The sequence below is a fragment of the Cryptotermes secundus genome, unplaced genomic scaffold (genome assembly GCF_002891405.2).
Source record: "Cryptotermes secundus unplaced genomic scaffold, Csec_1.0 scaffold465, whole genome shotgun sequence".
Classification (NCBI taxonomy): domain Eukaryota; kingdom Metazoa; phylum Arthropoda; class Insecta; order Blattodea; family Kalotermitidae; genus Cryptotermes; species Cryptotermes secundus.
The window spans coordinates 2,808,882-2,825,587 of record NW_019738964.1 but is presented as its reverse complement, the minus strand read 5'-3'; the positions used below and the strand labels follow the sequence as shown (position 1 = coordinate 2,825,587).

Here is a 16,706-nt window from a genome sequence, read left to right as displayed (position 1 = left end):
TTGGAGAAAACTGCATAATGAGGAGCTTCATAACTTGTACTCTTCTCCAAGTATAATTAGAATGATCAAGTCAAGGAGGATGAGGCAGCAGGTCATGGAGCACGAATGAGGGAGACGAGGAATGCTTATAGGATATTGGTGGGAAAGCCAGAAGGAAAGAGACCACAGGGAAGACCAAGGCGTAGGTGGGTGGACAATATTAGAATGGATCTTAGAGAGATAGGATGGGATGGTATGGATTGGATAGATCTGGCTCAGGATAGGGACCAGTGGAGGGCTCTTGTGAACATGGTAATGAACCATCAGGTTCCATAAAATGCTGGGAAATCCTTGAGTAGCTGCAGAATTCATGGCTCCTCCAGAAGGGCTCAGCTCCATGAGTAAGTATAAGTACTTAGTTCCCTTTAGTCATACTACAAGTTGGTTGAGGCACTATGCTGCAAGCCAGAAGGTCACGGGTTCAAGTCCTGATGAGGTCATTGGATTTTTTTCAATTGACCTTATCCTTCCAGCCACACTATGGCCCTGGGTTTGATTAAGCCTCTAACAGAAATCAGTATGAGGAATATTCTCAGAATATTCTTGGGGGTAAAGGGCGGCCGGCGCATAAGGCTAACAACCTTGCCACCATCTATGAACCGATTGTTTAGAAAATATGGGAACCTGAACATCTCACAACCCTATGGGCCTCCACGGCCTGTTACAGGGATGCCATTACTTTTTTTTTTTAATTGCATTAGAAGTTATAAGGATAGTTACAGTGAACACTTTGGCTTGCTAATTTAGACTTTTGAAGAACAACAGTGATACAACTTCATCTAAATAGTTAACGAGTTGGCAGACAACTGAACTCAGAGATGGCTTCTCTCAAAAACTCGAGGTCCTCTCTGCCTCATTTCCTCTGCTGTGGCACTCCCCTAAATTCTCCCGATTGGATATATTAAAAATTTGGGAGTTTACTGCAATTTCTTGATCTCCAGTCAGCCAACTGTAGTATGTGAATTTGGTCCTTAAAGGACTAACGTTGCTTTTGACAGCTCAGTGATGGATGCTGCACTTAGCATGGGTTTCCAGCATGCGTGTTTCTCTTTCCACAAACATGGTAGATGCACACATGGTCTCCCTTTTTCTCCTTTTTCTCCCCTAAATTCTCCCGATTGGATATATTCAAAATTTGGGAGTTTACTGCAATTTCTTGATCTCCAGTCAGCCAACTGTAGTATGTGAATTTGGTCCTTAAAGCACTAACGTTGCTTTTGACAGCTCAGTGATGGATGCTGCACTTAGCATGGGTTTCCAGCATGCGTGTTTCTCTTTCCACAAACATGGTAGATGCACACATGGTCTCCCTTTTTCTCCTTTTTCTCCCCTAAATTCTCCCGATTGGATATATTCAAAATTTGGGAGTTTACTGCAATTTCTTGATCTCCAGTCAGCCAACTGTAGTATGTGAATTTGGTCCTTAAAGCACTAACGTTGCTTTTGACAGCTCAGTGATGGATGCTGCACTTAGCATGGGTTTCCAGCATGCGTGTTTCTCTTTCCACAAACATGGTAGATGCACACATGGTCTCCCTTTTTCTCTTAAACAAACTTTGCATCTTTTGGAAAGATTGATTGAAATGAGATCATTGACCTTGATAGATATAATTCTAATGCCACTGTTTCACTTGAGTTCTCCCAATATTTGGGGATTATTTTAATAAAATTTGTTTTTTAGGTTTGCCCAAAGCACAACAGATCACTGTAGGTCACGGTGCANGAGGTCAGCCCTCTCTGGCAGTGGTACCCGATACTTCCCCATCTACTGGAGGAATTGGAAACTGCTTGGGTGGGAAACTTTGCCTAAGTTTGCTCAGAGGTCTCCTAGATACATGAGGATCTTTTACATGCCGTAAATCTACGACACAGGACACATGGCTTAAAGTCCCTCCCAGAGGACTTGTTCCCTGAATTTTTCTGCCCTTAAAAATTCCACGACCTCCACCGTGTTTGAACCCGCGTACGTTGAGTCATGAGGTGGGAATGTTACCCCTAGACTATGGAGACCGCTTTAATCTGTGTCTAACTTCCGTAATTTAATTTAAAACATTAATAAAATGAATGTCAATGTATGCCCTAACACCATCTTGCATAAAATAACCGTGTCTTTTGTTCTTCCATAATGCACTCAAAAAAAAGCCTGAAGCATTTTTTTGACACACCACTCTGGATTAATGGTCTGTTGTAAAAATATGGACCCTGCTATTCATGTAGCAGTAATGGTAGAAATCTATGTTGGATTAATTCTGCTCCAATTCATATTGTTCTGATCATTGTTTTACCCACTCAGAACTGAACTTTTGTTTAGATACCTGATAATTTTGGCATTGTTGAAGCAGCTACAATGACTGTAAACCCATGCACAGCCTATCGCATGCTGCGTGACTTTGTCAGTCTTTCAAGAGGTGAGACAGTAATACAGAATGGAGCAAATAGCGCAGCTGGACAGTATTTGATTCAGTTGTGTCGAGTGTGGGGATTCACCTCCGTGAATATTGTGAGAAATCGAGAGAACATTGATGAACTGAAAGCCTTTTTAGTTGATCTTGGAGCTTCATATGTTCTTACAGAAGAGGAGCTCAGGTAATAGAAATATATCAAAGCATTAAGACTCTTTCCATATGGAGGTAGTCTGGTGCCTTGCAGCACAGGCTTACAGGGTTATTGAATATGAATGAGATATGAAAGGACTGAGGTTTGAAATAAACGTGAACTGTAGATATACGCATTTTATTGCAGAAGACATCAGGACCCTCAGGCAGCTGCAAAACTGTGCCTTGGCCTTGAGTCAGGTTTCATGACAAGAGACTTGTAATTGTCTCCAGTGTCTTTGCTTTAATGAAACCTATAACTTTCTCTGTTATGTCAGAATGAAAGTTATCATACACGTAATGGGAGAAAATGGCCTTTGGTATTTTTAAAATAACTGAACAAATATTTATGAAGTGAATGGCCCTTATCATTTTGGATATTATGAGAAATGTATGAAATTATATTTTTTAGAGTTAGTGTTTATAATAAAATTCAAAATTTCATATATTTAAAAAAAGAGACTAATTTTCCTTTAAGAGAATCTTGAGGTTCAGTACTGCTAATGCCAAAACCCTCAGGGTGTTGAATCATTGCAGTTCAGTTGCATTTAAGATTCTCACAGCAGTGACTGTGAGGAGTACTGTCATCTGAGATGCCACATAGTTTGGTAGAAGTTCACCAACGTTTCAGAGGAACATATTATCTTTATCATTTGGATCATTGAGATGCCAAGCAAGAAGCAGGCATCAAGTGAAACAACTTACTCTTTGACCCTGAAGATGGAGGCAGTGTGTTGCTCCAAAACATCAGTGAACTTTTGCTGGACTAGATGATGTCACAGCCCAGAAGTTAATGCTCTCATTTCCATTCAGTAAATTCACTAATATCTACTTCAATGTTTTCAAGCCATGTGAGTGATTGTGACTTCTATTTTAGTATTAATTTCTGTAGTGTAAATAGACTCATTCAGATGTGCCAATAACAGATGTATATGAGAGTCGAGGTTCCCACAATGCTAGTTATGAAGTATTCCATCATCCAGGATATAATTCTATGTAGACCATGGAAAGTCAACTGATGTTTCAGACAAACAAGTCGCCTCCATCTTCAGTGTTAAAGAATAAATAATGCAAGAGAGCAGCATGAACCAGGTAGCAGGCAGTGTTCAGAAACATGTTCGTTTTCAATGGACTACATGGCATTATATCCCAGAAGATAGAAATGTTCATTTTGCATCTGTGGACTGTTATTTGCATAGTATCGTACAATGTGAGATGGGAGCGTCAATCCACAAAATGCTAAGAATTAATAGTATAAATTACAGAATGTTTTATGTAAATTAACCTTTCCCCACTCATGTTGGGGTACACGGTAGCATAGTTGGTTGAGGCACTGTGCTACACGCCGGAAGGTTGTGGGTTCAGTTCCCAATGAGGTCCATTTAATATTTTCAATTTGCGTAAGCCTTCCAGCTGCATTGTGATCCTGTGGTCAACTCAACCTCTAACAGAAATGAGTACCAGGAATATTCCTAGGGACTAAAGAGTGGCTGATGCAAAAAGCTGACAGCTTTACCGTCGTCTGTGAGCTAATTATCAAGAAAATGTGGGGGCCTCGATGTCTCACATCCCTGTGGGCCTTCACGGCCTGTTACAAGGGTAGCTATACACTTTTTTACTGCTCCATGTTTCTTTTGTCCCATCATTATAACAATTATGGGAGTAAATTTTAAACTCTTGTTATTCTTTGGTTTACATCAAACAGAACAACAGAACTATTCAGGAAATCAGTGGTGCCAAAACCTAAACTTGCACTAAACTGTGTGGGTGGAAAGAATGCATTGGAGTGTCTGCGACACCTTGATAGAGGTGGCACAATGGTGACATATGGTGGAATGTCTCGAGAGCCAGTTACTGTTCCTACTTCTGCTCTCATCTTCAAGGATATCAGAGTTTGTGGTTTTTGGATGACACGCTGGGGTGGAGATCATGCTGGTACTCCAGAGCAGGCTGAAATGTTCCAAGATATCTCAAAAATGTATGCAGAAGGAAATCTTAAAGCTCCTGTTCATAAGCTCATTCCATTCAGCAATTACAAAGAAGGGCTTGAAAATACAATGACTATCAAGGGATTTACAGGGCTCAAATATATTATTGATTTTCAGAGCTAATAATTATATCTGATAATTGTTTTTGGGTATGGATTCTTCAGGTAATTCAAGCTGTATGAATAAGAAATAGTGAAATATTCCTCCCTGTTTTACTGTTTATCTCGAATACCTAAATATGCCTGGCATAAAACAGTGGTAAAGAAAGTTGAATTTGGAAAAAAAATATTTAAGTCTGAATGTGCTTGACAGATGTGTGCAACAATTGAACATGAGTATTATTTTGGACATCTTTAGGTTCCCACCCCCCAAATATAGTGTTTTGGAAGCTATGTTTTCCTGTTGTCAGGGAAAAGGGTGGAAAGGTAAGGTTCATGTTTTTGTGTATTATAGCCTCAATCACTTCTGACTGCTCATTCTCATGTTGCAAGCATCCAAGTTGCTATAACTGCCCACTTTTTTCGAGGATGCAACAAAATGATCATCTTCCCTTTTCTCAGAATAATCATTACATTACATTACATTACATTTATTCAGCATTCCATAAATCCTTACATGGTTTTTTCAAAACACCACGGATATAGAAGTAGTCAACATGAGTAAGCATAATTACATACTGCATCACATTTGTGCAATGTCATAACAGTAGCCATATATAAATATTTACAAAAAACATGAATACATGAACATGGATATAGAAGAAGTCAACATGAGTAAGCGTAATTACATATTGCATAACAATTGTGCAATGTCATAACAGTTAGCCATATATAAATATTAATAAAACATGAATACATGAACATAAACCGTCACATGCAACAATAAAGTGCTATTACCTACAATCTGTAACAAAATCAGGAACATCAGTTGTTATCCTAATTGTATTATGTTTATTATTATTTTATTTTATTAATCATACAGTATATCAGGGTTTCTTCCCAGATGCAGATGTAGGTATGGATCAGGGTGTCAGGGGTCAGTGATTAATTTGCCTGGCATATCTCAGGGTACTAAATGGTCCCATTTCCTGTAATCTGTACACAAATAACATTACATACTTAGATTATTTCATGTAGAGTCACTGGTTCCATAAATTTTTCTTGTTATAATAATGATAATTTTATGCCATTGTATACTTCTAGAATATGTCTGAAGATTAGCCATTGATCATCTGAGGGTCCAAAAGAGCCTGTCTGCAATTCTCTCATTAGCTGTTAACTGTGGATCCTTAGCTCACCCTTAACTGCTCATGGCCCTTAGCTTAACTAAACTCTCTTTGGATAACTGCTTGCTAACCTCTGAACTCCAGTAGTTGGCTCTTTTGGGCAAGTGGAAGTTCAAAACCAGCCATTCTTTATGCAGGCCATGCCTTATGGCTTCTGAAGGATCCCCTTCCAAACTTTCATATTGGTTAAGGGAGTTTTAGGGGGAGACTACAATTTAATTAATACATTAATTTATTACAGGTAGTGATGGTGGTAGGTAGTTTCTTTCCAGTGGCTTGAGAACACTCAAATTGTCTTAGGATGAAGGGCTGGCCGTAAAATCTGTGCTGTACACAATCCATTCACCAAATCCTGATTTAAGAGGGAAGAGTTAAAAATTTGTTCCATTAGGCAGCTTTCATTTGTTGGTAAGGGTTTTGTTTTCCAATTTACCCAATACCCCTATGCTTTGCATAGAGGATTGTTTGATGACAGCGGACATTTGTTCTATGGTGGCCACCTGGATTTACTGTGGGAACTTTGTGAAATTTTATGCTCTTTAGCAAATGGCATACTTTCATAAATCAATGATGAGGGATTGGTCACGCACTTCTGTCGGGTCCAGTGATGAAGAGTAGTTCTTTCTAACGGCCCCATCTAAGTATCAGCCTTTTCTGCCCCACACCAGATGTTGGAAACAGATCTAGTGTTCAGGACCCTGTTTCAAAGAGCTCCAAATTATGGTAGATGCCCAAAATATTCATCATGTTTAAAGATTAATCATTATGGCTTATCAGTTATGTCGATCTTAATTTGTTTGGATGTGAATGTGAACAGACTTTTATGCTGCTGCCATGAGTCTGGATATCTCAAGTCAGCTGGCATACCAGCAGTACAGGCGTTTCTGATTTTAATGCAGTTTCTAGAATCCTTGCACTTGGCATCTGGTATTATGACATCAGCTGCAACTGCTTGAAATTCTTATTGGTGTAACATTGTATGCAACAACATTAAAATAGAGTATGGTGATGTGTATTAGATTGAGTAATTTAGTGGTGACCTTCATTGTCAGGCCCACAAATCTGAGCATCTGCTAGTACTAGAGAGGCGGTCATGTTCACTGTGTGTAGGCAAACTTCATCTGTATGGTGGCAGAATCCTTCAGTCTAGTTTGTGTCCTCTTGCATCTGTGCAGTTAACTTTTCCTCCAAATTACTTCCGATGCTTTCACATGTATTCAAAAGTGTTGTAGTGGAGCAAGAAATGTGTCAATGTAGGGATTTGGCAGGTATGGCCAGTGATAAGTACGTTGCGGGAGAAATGGACAATGTAAAGGGCTTGCCATCAGTGGTGAAGGGATCTTTGAATGGATAGATGGGTGACTATTTTCAGTAATCACACCTCTCACTTTACATTATCACTTCATGTTGCTTGTATTATAATGTACATAACTGTATTGTGTTTCACACTTGTACATGTTACATGCAGCTGGCTTGAAGCAATGAAGCACACTGATGATATATTTCCCACCTAGCCATCACCTTCAGTGTAGCTGGTATGGTGCAGGCTAGTCCTTTCCTCAGTACATGATTCAGGCGTTTTAGCCGCTCTCCCTGCTATGTTATTTGATTTGTTAACAACCTCCTGCCTCATGTCTTGTTTCATATGGAGAATCTGGGAAGACAGCTTCAAGTTCCAGCACATTTAGAACAGCCTGTGATGCTGAATTGATACTTTAGGGCATGTAGCCAACTCCAACTGATCCTTGAGTGTCTGTGCTTCATTTTCTTCCCTGGTCCTGAGTGCGTCTGTTTTATTATGTTTCTCCATGAACATTGCTTTGAAGTTCCTGTCATCAAGATCTGGTTGTGATACTAATGACACATGGGCTTGCACATGGCATATTTTGACCCAGAGACTGGCTATCCTAACTTGTTTCTTGTGGTTTTCCCTCAGTTTCTTCCAAGCAGATGTTTTGATAATCCCTCAAATTAGAAGTAGTTACTATAGGATTCTGACGATGGTGTATAACACACAGAGATATTGGGTTTTCGGACTTTATCCATCGTCCTGGTTTTTAAGATAACTAAGAAAAACACGATGTTTCGGAAACTGGATCTGTTTCCGTCCTCAGGTGAGGGAAAACACCTATTCTGTTGGGTCCCTTAGAAAGAGCTAGCCTCAATCACTGGAATCTTTCTAAGGGGCCCAACAGAATAGATGTTTTCCCTCACTTGAGGACAGAAACAGATCCAGTTTCCGAAACATCGTGTTTTTCTTAGTTATCTTAAAAACCAGGACGATGGATAAAGTCCGAAAACCCAATATCTCTGCCCTCAAATTAGGTTATGGCCACTTCCACATCCTTACTTAGTCATTATAACATGATGTTATTTCAGCATGGTCTAGTGTTCTCATTAGTTTGGTGTTTCTGGAGTTAGCTTGATGCACTCAGTAGTGGTGTTATATCATCACTTTTCTCCATGTTCTTCTGAGTAAAACCTTTACCTAACTGGTGTCGAATTCTGTGGCTTCTTTTTTTCTTGCTAGTAGTTACATCAGCGGTCTGTGTGGTAGTATTTTGTACCGTTACAGATTTTCCTTTAGAACTCATATGCAGGTAATGAGTTGCGAAGTGTGTCATTTTTCTCGTCATTGTCCATAGTGATTACATGTGGATATATTCTAATTTTTTTCATAACTTTCCTGTTAAAGTTTTCAGCCTCAGAATTAACATAAGATGAAGATAAGTCTTATCTCCATGGGACACCCATGAATATTACACTTGCGTTTTCATGCTCAGTTTTTCTGTACATTAGAATCCTTTGAATTATTTTATCACACATCATTAGCTCCACTCCACAGTACAGCAGTCCTCCTTAGTTGCTTTATTTCACTCAGGATTCAAACTGTGATAACTGTCCTGATGTTTACTCCTGATTTTACTAGTGGCATTCAAAAATGATTGACACTAAATGTTTTTTCGTCACAGTAACCATTTATTGGAACAAAATGTATACAGATTATATTAGAGGTATTCCCCGCCAATGTCAGTGCATCTTTGCCATCGTTCGGGCTGTTTCCATATTTGCGCAGCAAACCATTCTTTGGTGGTATCCCAGCGCCACTGCCAGACAACTGCCTGAAGCTCGTCATTGGAGGTGAACATCTTACCCCCGCATGACATCTTTCATTGCATCAAATAGAGTGTAGTCCCTAGGAGAAAAATCGGGTGAGTATGGCGAATGAGGCAGCACAGTGTACCCTAGAGCACCCAGGCTGACAATGGTATGCTGACTGCCATGTGGCTGTGCATTGCGTTGTTGGAGAAGAACGCCGCGCCCCCATTTTCCATGGCAACGTTGCTGAATGCATTGGCGGAGTTGGCGCAGTGAATTGCAGTACTGAACACTGTTGATGGTCATATTGGGGGGCAGCCAATCCAACAGAAGTATCCCCTCCCGATCCCAGAACACAGTCACCATTTGCTTCGGACGAATAGTCCCTGTCGTGACTTCTTGGGAGGAGGGCTCCCAGCATGCTTCCACTCCATAGACTGGCGTGTGAATGTGTGAAACAGCCACTCCTTCCCTCCAGAGAAACCACACAGTCCACCGTTGCCCATGATTGTCTGTTGTCCATGACTGCACCTGCACACCGCCACAAATGACACAGCACTGTTCAACCTGTGCGCAGTAGCAACGTCATCTCATGGCCATAGCTGACACTATAGTATGTCTTCCCACATACACTGGCTTGCATTGAGCACTGCTACTTTTCCAGAGTTATGGAGGGAATGTCAATCATTTTTAACGACCTAAATACATGCCCACATACTGAGGTGTGGGATAAGTTACTCAGAAGATCCTCTCGCATGACTGCCTCCTACCACAATCACTTCATTTCTGCTTGGGCTATATGCATGTGACCTAATTGTTGATAACTGTTGCAGTTTTATATGTGCTTTCATTTCTGCATTATGCTAAAAGTCAACCTCATCTCTCAGATTGAAACTATGGAAACCTGCAGGTACAAGTAAAACATTTAGTTGTGTAATCTAATGACATGTCACTTTGCCCCTTCTGACCTTTCTGGTTGAGGTATACTTGTAAGGATAGGCATATATGTTGTATTCTGATTTATACATTTCCTCTTTTGCTTGGGTTAGTTCCTCCAGTAAAGATTTTACATACAACCCAATATTTGAGATCTTATACACCAGATAGCAACACATACCCTCTTGCAGTAAGTATAATAGACCTAACCCCATGGGATGTTCATAGTCCACATGCATTACCACTAAATAATATATAACATATTCATGGTGCAGTAACAATGTTTCTGGACATTATCCATCATCCTGTGTTTATTATAAAACAGTGTTTAAGAGTCTGGATTCTGTCTCCATCTTCAGGTTGAACTTACTCAGATGGGCCCAATTGATAAAGCTAGTCCCGATCTCTGAAACATATGTTTTAATTAAAAAAAGGATGATGGATAATGTCCAGAAACAGTAATTATATTAATATGCTATGGTCACAAATTTTTAGATGTTATATTCTTGGTACATTCCAGTAACCAAGATCCTATCCACAAAAAACAAACCAAATTCCAGAAAACAGTTCAGAGGAAGAAGAATATTGTATCGTAGCTTCCTGTTGCACGTCACTTGTCTATTCCTGTTAGTTCTTAGCCACCTCACATGCAGCTTGCTCTTAAAAACTGTTGATAACAGCTGCACACAACACAAATACAATAAGAGGAACTGTCCACCATAAAACACTTGTGCTAATAGATGACCAATGTTGAATGAAACATGTAGTATGCATACACAAGCGATGAAGAGATTTTAACATTTAAAGGTTTTTAAACAGCAAGTTGCATATGAGACGGCTAATAACTAGCAAGAACAAAAAAGGAAGAATGCTGAAAACATATAGACACATCATCTTAAAATGTTTTCAGATTATTTTAAATTTTAAATTACTTTAGTGAGAACTAAATTGGTTTCTTAAATAGTATACTTTTAGATGTACAGCCCTCACTGGCTATCTAATATTGTAGTTCATTGTGACCATCTTGTAGTATTCTTAAATTCTAGAGGGTTCTGTCGATGGCGTATAACACCCAGAATTACTGGGATTTTGGTCTTATTCTATTGTCTGGTATTCTAGAAAATAGAAAACACTACGTTTTTGGAAATTGAATCTGTTTCAGTCCTCAGGTGAGGGGTGGGAAGATGCCTACCCAGTTGGGGTCCTTAGAAAGAGCTAACCTCAATTACTGAAGGTTGACTGATTGAGGTTAGCTATTTCTAAGGGACACAATTGAGTAGGTGTTTCCCACCCATCACTTGAGGACGGAAACAGATCCAGTTTCTGAAACATTGTGTTTTCTGTTTTGTAGAATACCGGATGATGGAAAAGCCCAAAAACGTAGTAGTTTTGTAGTATCCTATATGTTGTGTTTGCAAATAAAAAATGGAGAGTTTTTCCATCGCACAAATGTTATTATTATTTCACTAACACTAATTTTATAGAATTCCATCATTTGTATATATCTCATGTATCACCTGACGATGGCCTACATGGGCGGAAAATAATAAAAACGTTTGTTTGTGTGACAGAAAAACCTCCCCATTTTTATGCTTTGACAGTTTACACATATCATGGTATATACCTCATGATGGCCCCATGTGGCCCAAACATGTCGTGATTTTTCATGGAAATGTATAGTAAGTGGTGATCTGAAGTTTCATTTGAAGATTGCATAGAATTATATCAGCTGTTAAGCAGTTGCTGATTTCAAGCTTTCAAGATCGTTCATTGCTGATACTGATTCTGCTCTTCAGTCTCTGTCCCATGTGGATATGGGCAGTCTTGCTGACACTTGGGATGTACATGTTACTGCTGATGAGTACTGGACTCTCACTTTCCCTGTTTAGTTTTACGATAAGGATGGGGGCAGTAGATGCTTCTGAAAAATCAACAACATTGGCCATATGCACATGATGCAACGACCCAAGAGCAGAATAGACATTGACATTGTTAAGCTTTGCCAGCGCTACTAACTGTAGCATTGAAAAGATGGGAAGCTGTGTACGGCTGTTTCTACAGCTGCATAGATTTACAAATCTGATCGCTTCTATTTAGTTTAATCTCTTTCTGCTGTGATTATTTATGCATTTGAAATTTATATATAAAATAGCTTGTATATTGTCATGCTTTTACAAATGAAGATAATATATAATTTCTGTTGACTGTACTTATTGTTTGTTTAGTCATTTATTATAAAAATAATGGTAAAGTACCTCTGCTTAATTAGGTATCACACCTTGAGGAAGTACGGGGAGATGAAGGTGTATCTCCGCACATTCTTAACCTTGGCAGTAGATGGAGATGTTATGTCTTGGCCACTTTACTTGGGAAAGTAACTCTGCATACTTGTTTAATGGGCATATGCAGTAGCGTAGTTGGTTGAGGCACTATGCTACAAGCTGTAAAGTCACGTGTTCAAGTCCCGATGAGGTCATTTGATTTGTTCAGTTGACCTAATCCTTCCAGCTGCACTGTAGCCCTGGGGTCAACTCAGCCTCTATCAGAAATGAGTACCAGGAATATTCTTGGGGTTAAAGGGTGGCTGTCGTGTAGGGCTGACAACCTTGCTGCCATCTATGAGCCAATTGTCTATAAAATATGGGAACCTCAACATCTCACAACCCTATGGGCCCCCACGGCCTGTTACAGGGATACCTTTACTTTTTTACCTGTTGAATAGCAGGTTCGATTGGCCCCAGGACTTGTGGCAAAGAAAAAAATCTCTGGGCCTGCTAGGAATTAAATCTTTGTCATCTAGCCGATGGTCAGATTAATACAGGGTGTCCCAGGAGGAATGTGCCAAACTTCGGGAGGGTGTTCCTTATGTTAAAGTATGCCGATATAACCCAAAACACCTATGTCCAAAGTTGAACAGTTACGGAGATAATGGCCAGAGAAGTGTCAAACTTTGACCGGGGTTACACACTTGTTGATTACAAAATACATATTAAAACTGGCAGGAATATGTGGATTCTGTAATGTTAATAATGTACGTAACATCAAACCAACTTGTGAGTGACGGAAAGCCATAAAATTGAAGTACAAAATACTCGCTCGCCATGTCATAATTGTCCTTAGGTTTCCAAGCAGTATACATAACACATGACTGGCGAGCGATGACGTAACGTGCTGACTGCGCGTTCTGGTATGAGCCAACTACATAAGCACGGCTAGGGAGTATCATCGCACTCAAGGACAAACATAGATAAGGGCTCTCAGCTGAGAGGTACAGCGAGGTACAGTGCTTGGACCTGCCAGAAGACCACACTTTTCTTGGGCCATTATCTTCGTAACCGTTCAACTTTGGACATAGGTGTTTTGGGTTATATCGGCATACTTTAACATAAGGAACACCCTCCCGAAGTTTGGCACATTCCTCCTGGGACACCCTGTATACTGACTGTGCTGCCCCCAGCTTCTGTTCAGTTATTATATAGTGTATTGTAATTGTATGTTCTTTCCAAAGCAGGAGAATGATTTTTTCCCTGTGATTGAAAGCTGCGAGTAGTATGATAGCACATATGCCCACCCACCCACATCTGGAGAATGTTATGTTCTTGGCCTCTACCATTTTACCTGTCTGGTTGATGCAACCAATGGTTATGCTGCTACTTTTAACAACTTTCTGGACACATCTGTCTTCCTCATGAGAAGGAGGATGCATATAGAGACATCTTTAATACTAAGGAAGTCTTGTTCAATTCTGTCATTTCTATCTTCTGATTGTGTATGGGTTTGTGACAATGGTTAATTCATTGCACAGCAGTTACAGTGGTTATTGTCCACTGTCTGAGGTATATCAAATATATATAAAAAAGTATAACTCTCCTGTCCAGGTAATTCACTACACAGAAGTAATACAACTTATGACCAGGTCATGATCGAATGTGTTGTGTATAACTTTCATGTCGGCATGAAGACCGAATAGTCAGAATGAGGCGTTCTTGGTTCTCCTCAGACCCTCCAAGCAAATGCTGAAGGAGTAGAAACATGTCTAGAAATAACAATGTCTTCCAAATTTTGAAGGGCTAAGTTTTAAAAGTCATATCGATGTTACAGTTTTGCCTTATGGTGTGCAAACATGGGGCTTATTTTGTAATCACTTTTCATTGCTCATATGATTGACATGCCCCATAAATTCTTGTCATTTATTTGCTGCCACTCAAATATCCAGGCCACATAACCATACAAACACTTATGACGGCACATCATTAGATCCCTACTTGCTTCACCTTTTTGTACAAAGGAATTCTATTGAGCAAATATTAACAACTCTGTTACCAGGAAATGAACCAACATTCTTATGCCATTGCACCATTATATGGAAAGCTGATATCAGTTGGCTACCACAGAATGCAGTTTGTGTCTGTGATTTCCCCTGTTCACGTTCACATGAAGCACTTCTAAAAACTCAGCACAAAAACCAAGAAGTGGTACATATTAATAATGGATATGACATTACAGTGTTCAGCGGCTGATTTTAATTAATCATCTGTAATTCCCCCCCCCCATTCATAGCACATAATCTTTTAATTGCAGCAGAAAAACTGAAGTGGTGATAGGTGTTCCTAATGAATATGTGTTGTAATGTTCAATGGCGGACTGGTAGCTGTTATGCTACAGTCAGATGCAACTGATCACTACCAGCACTTATAATGGAGTTGCCTCCAGTGCGGCAGCGGTCACCTGTCCACTGTCCACTGGCCGTCCTGTTTAATGCTTGCCATGGATTGGAACGCTAGAATCGGCAGTAAGGTTCCGAATGCCATGGACATGGCTTTTGAACTGTAGTACCCTTTAATTACAGAATTTATACATCTACATTCTGCAAACTGTGTAATGCACACATGGTTCAGAGCAGTACTTGGACCTCTGCAGTAATAATAACCATTAATGATTCTTTCTGCCTCCTTGAGGACTATCACCTTATCACGGAAATGAAATATAGTGCCCAGTGCTGGCAGGAGCGTAAGCTCCTGGTAGAACCATACATGCCAGACAGGTCAAAGGGTGTAGACCACACGAAGTGTAGTTTCTGGACCCCCTAGTTGGGGGTGGGGCAAGGGGCTAACTGTCGCACCCTGGAAAAAATTACTATTACGAAACAATGGAGGAGGCCAAGGCCCACACAGGCAGTATACGCCAGTAAATAATAATAATAATAATAATAATAATTCTCTCTGCAATCAACAAGATCACTCACAAGATTTAGTTGTAGTGGAACTCAGTATATTTTATTTAACACTCCACCCTGTCATAGGTGTATCACTACCCTGGTCCCCTTTGGTAACTCATAATTGTGTTACCCTTATTTGTCCATGATCTACACTAGCCGTTACTTCTGTGTCCACTCACTTGAGACAAGTGTGAGCGCAGTCAGAATCGAACCCAGGTATCTGGAATCCATGGCTACACATTCGGAAGACGATTCCCACAAGTCCCCAAGCACTCTCCTTAGCTGGATCTTCCTGTGGTATTTCTTTGTCCAGCCGGTGGAATGTGGTCGAAATGATGAAACGACCCTTCCCCGTAATGTCCAAAGTACCGCCACATTTGCAACCCAGGCTGAGTTACTCAGCATTTTCTGCATGCATGGCAGTGCAGGCAGCAGCTATTACATTCCTTACGCATTCGTGGGAGTATGTAAAAGAAGCATATATGTAGTGTCAATTCTTCTCTGACAGTGTACCAGTTACCATTCTACAATTTCAGTGTTGCACTCATTATAAAATTTCCAGTTTTTAAAAGAAAGGAAAGCGTGGGTGGTGTCTGTCCATATTTACACAAAGTAATTGTAGAATTGGCCAGCCACGGTAGCCGAGTGGTCTAAGGCATGTACTGTCTTCGCTCGCTTGGAAACCGGGAGCGTGGGTTCAAATCCCACTCAGGGCATGGATGTTTAGTTTGTGTGTGTGCGTTTTTCTGTGTTTGTGTACAGGTAGAGGCCTTGCGACGAGCTGATCACCCGCCCAAGGAGTCCTACCGAATGTCTTAAGATCTAGAAAAACCGAAGTGAACGGAGAAGTTCATGGAGGTGGGCCTAGGCCCACTGGGGCTGTAGTGCCAATAAAAAAAAATTGTAAAATTACAGAAGAAAAAGCGAAGAGACTGTATGCATTACTAATGAATACAATATTAAAATACTCAGTGGCGGATTTTTACCAATTTGCATAATTCTTTCTAGTTCATTCCATCAGCAAATATATCAAATGCATGTATAAATGAAACATAATCAGCAACTTGGGCCAGACCACTTTTGGATCTATAAGCCCCTACCTTGACAATTATGTTGCATAGGTGTCTTATTTTGAATATTTCCTGGGATTTCTGGTTTCTCACCGGGGTGACAATTAAGAGGGGAATGGATATAAGAGTTCACGCCGATGACTTCATATCCCAGCTCCAGGAGGGCCACTGTAATGTCTTCCGACGAGGTATTACTTGGCAGATGCCTGATGACAGCTTTTACAGGTTTGTCTCCTTTGGTGTAGAAGGTAAAGAATGGGAGACCTTTTTTGACTTATAGTCTTGCCACGCTGTTGGTTGGGATCCGGGTACCGGATGGAGTGTTCCGGTTGAACTCCCCGGTCACAGCAGTTTTCAGGTCTTTCTGGAGGCCAGGGAGGTTAGCCTCAGACGCGAAAACGATTTAGGTGGGCGGGGGGGGGGCGTCTGCCTTTGTCAACATCGTCAACATTGTCTGCTGATCGTCCGTCGTCACTT

The 16,706-nt window shown here is 40.4% G+C and overlaps 1 protein-coding gene across 1 annotated transcript in view; it reads left to right on the top strand.

The window, feature by feature from the left end:
- LOC111871471 (enoyl-[acyl-carrier-protein] reductase, mitochondrial) overlaps positions 1–5,592 on the top strand; it is a 16,840-nt gene extending 11,248 nt beyond the window's left edge. The window contains exons 3-4 of the mRNA XM_023864621.2: positions 2,351–2,625; positions 4,339–5,592. Of these exons, the coding sequence (XP_023720389.1) occupies positions 2,351–2,625; positions 4,339–4,744 (681 nt within the window). The 3' untranslated portion in view covers positions 4,745–5,592. The remainder of the gene's footprint in view (positions 1–2,350; positions 2,626–4,338) is intronic.
- The last annotated feature ends 11,114 nt before the right edge of the window (positions 5,593–16,706 follow it).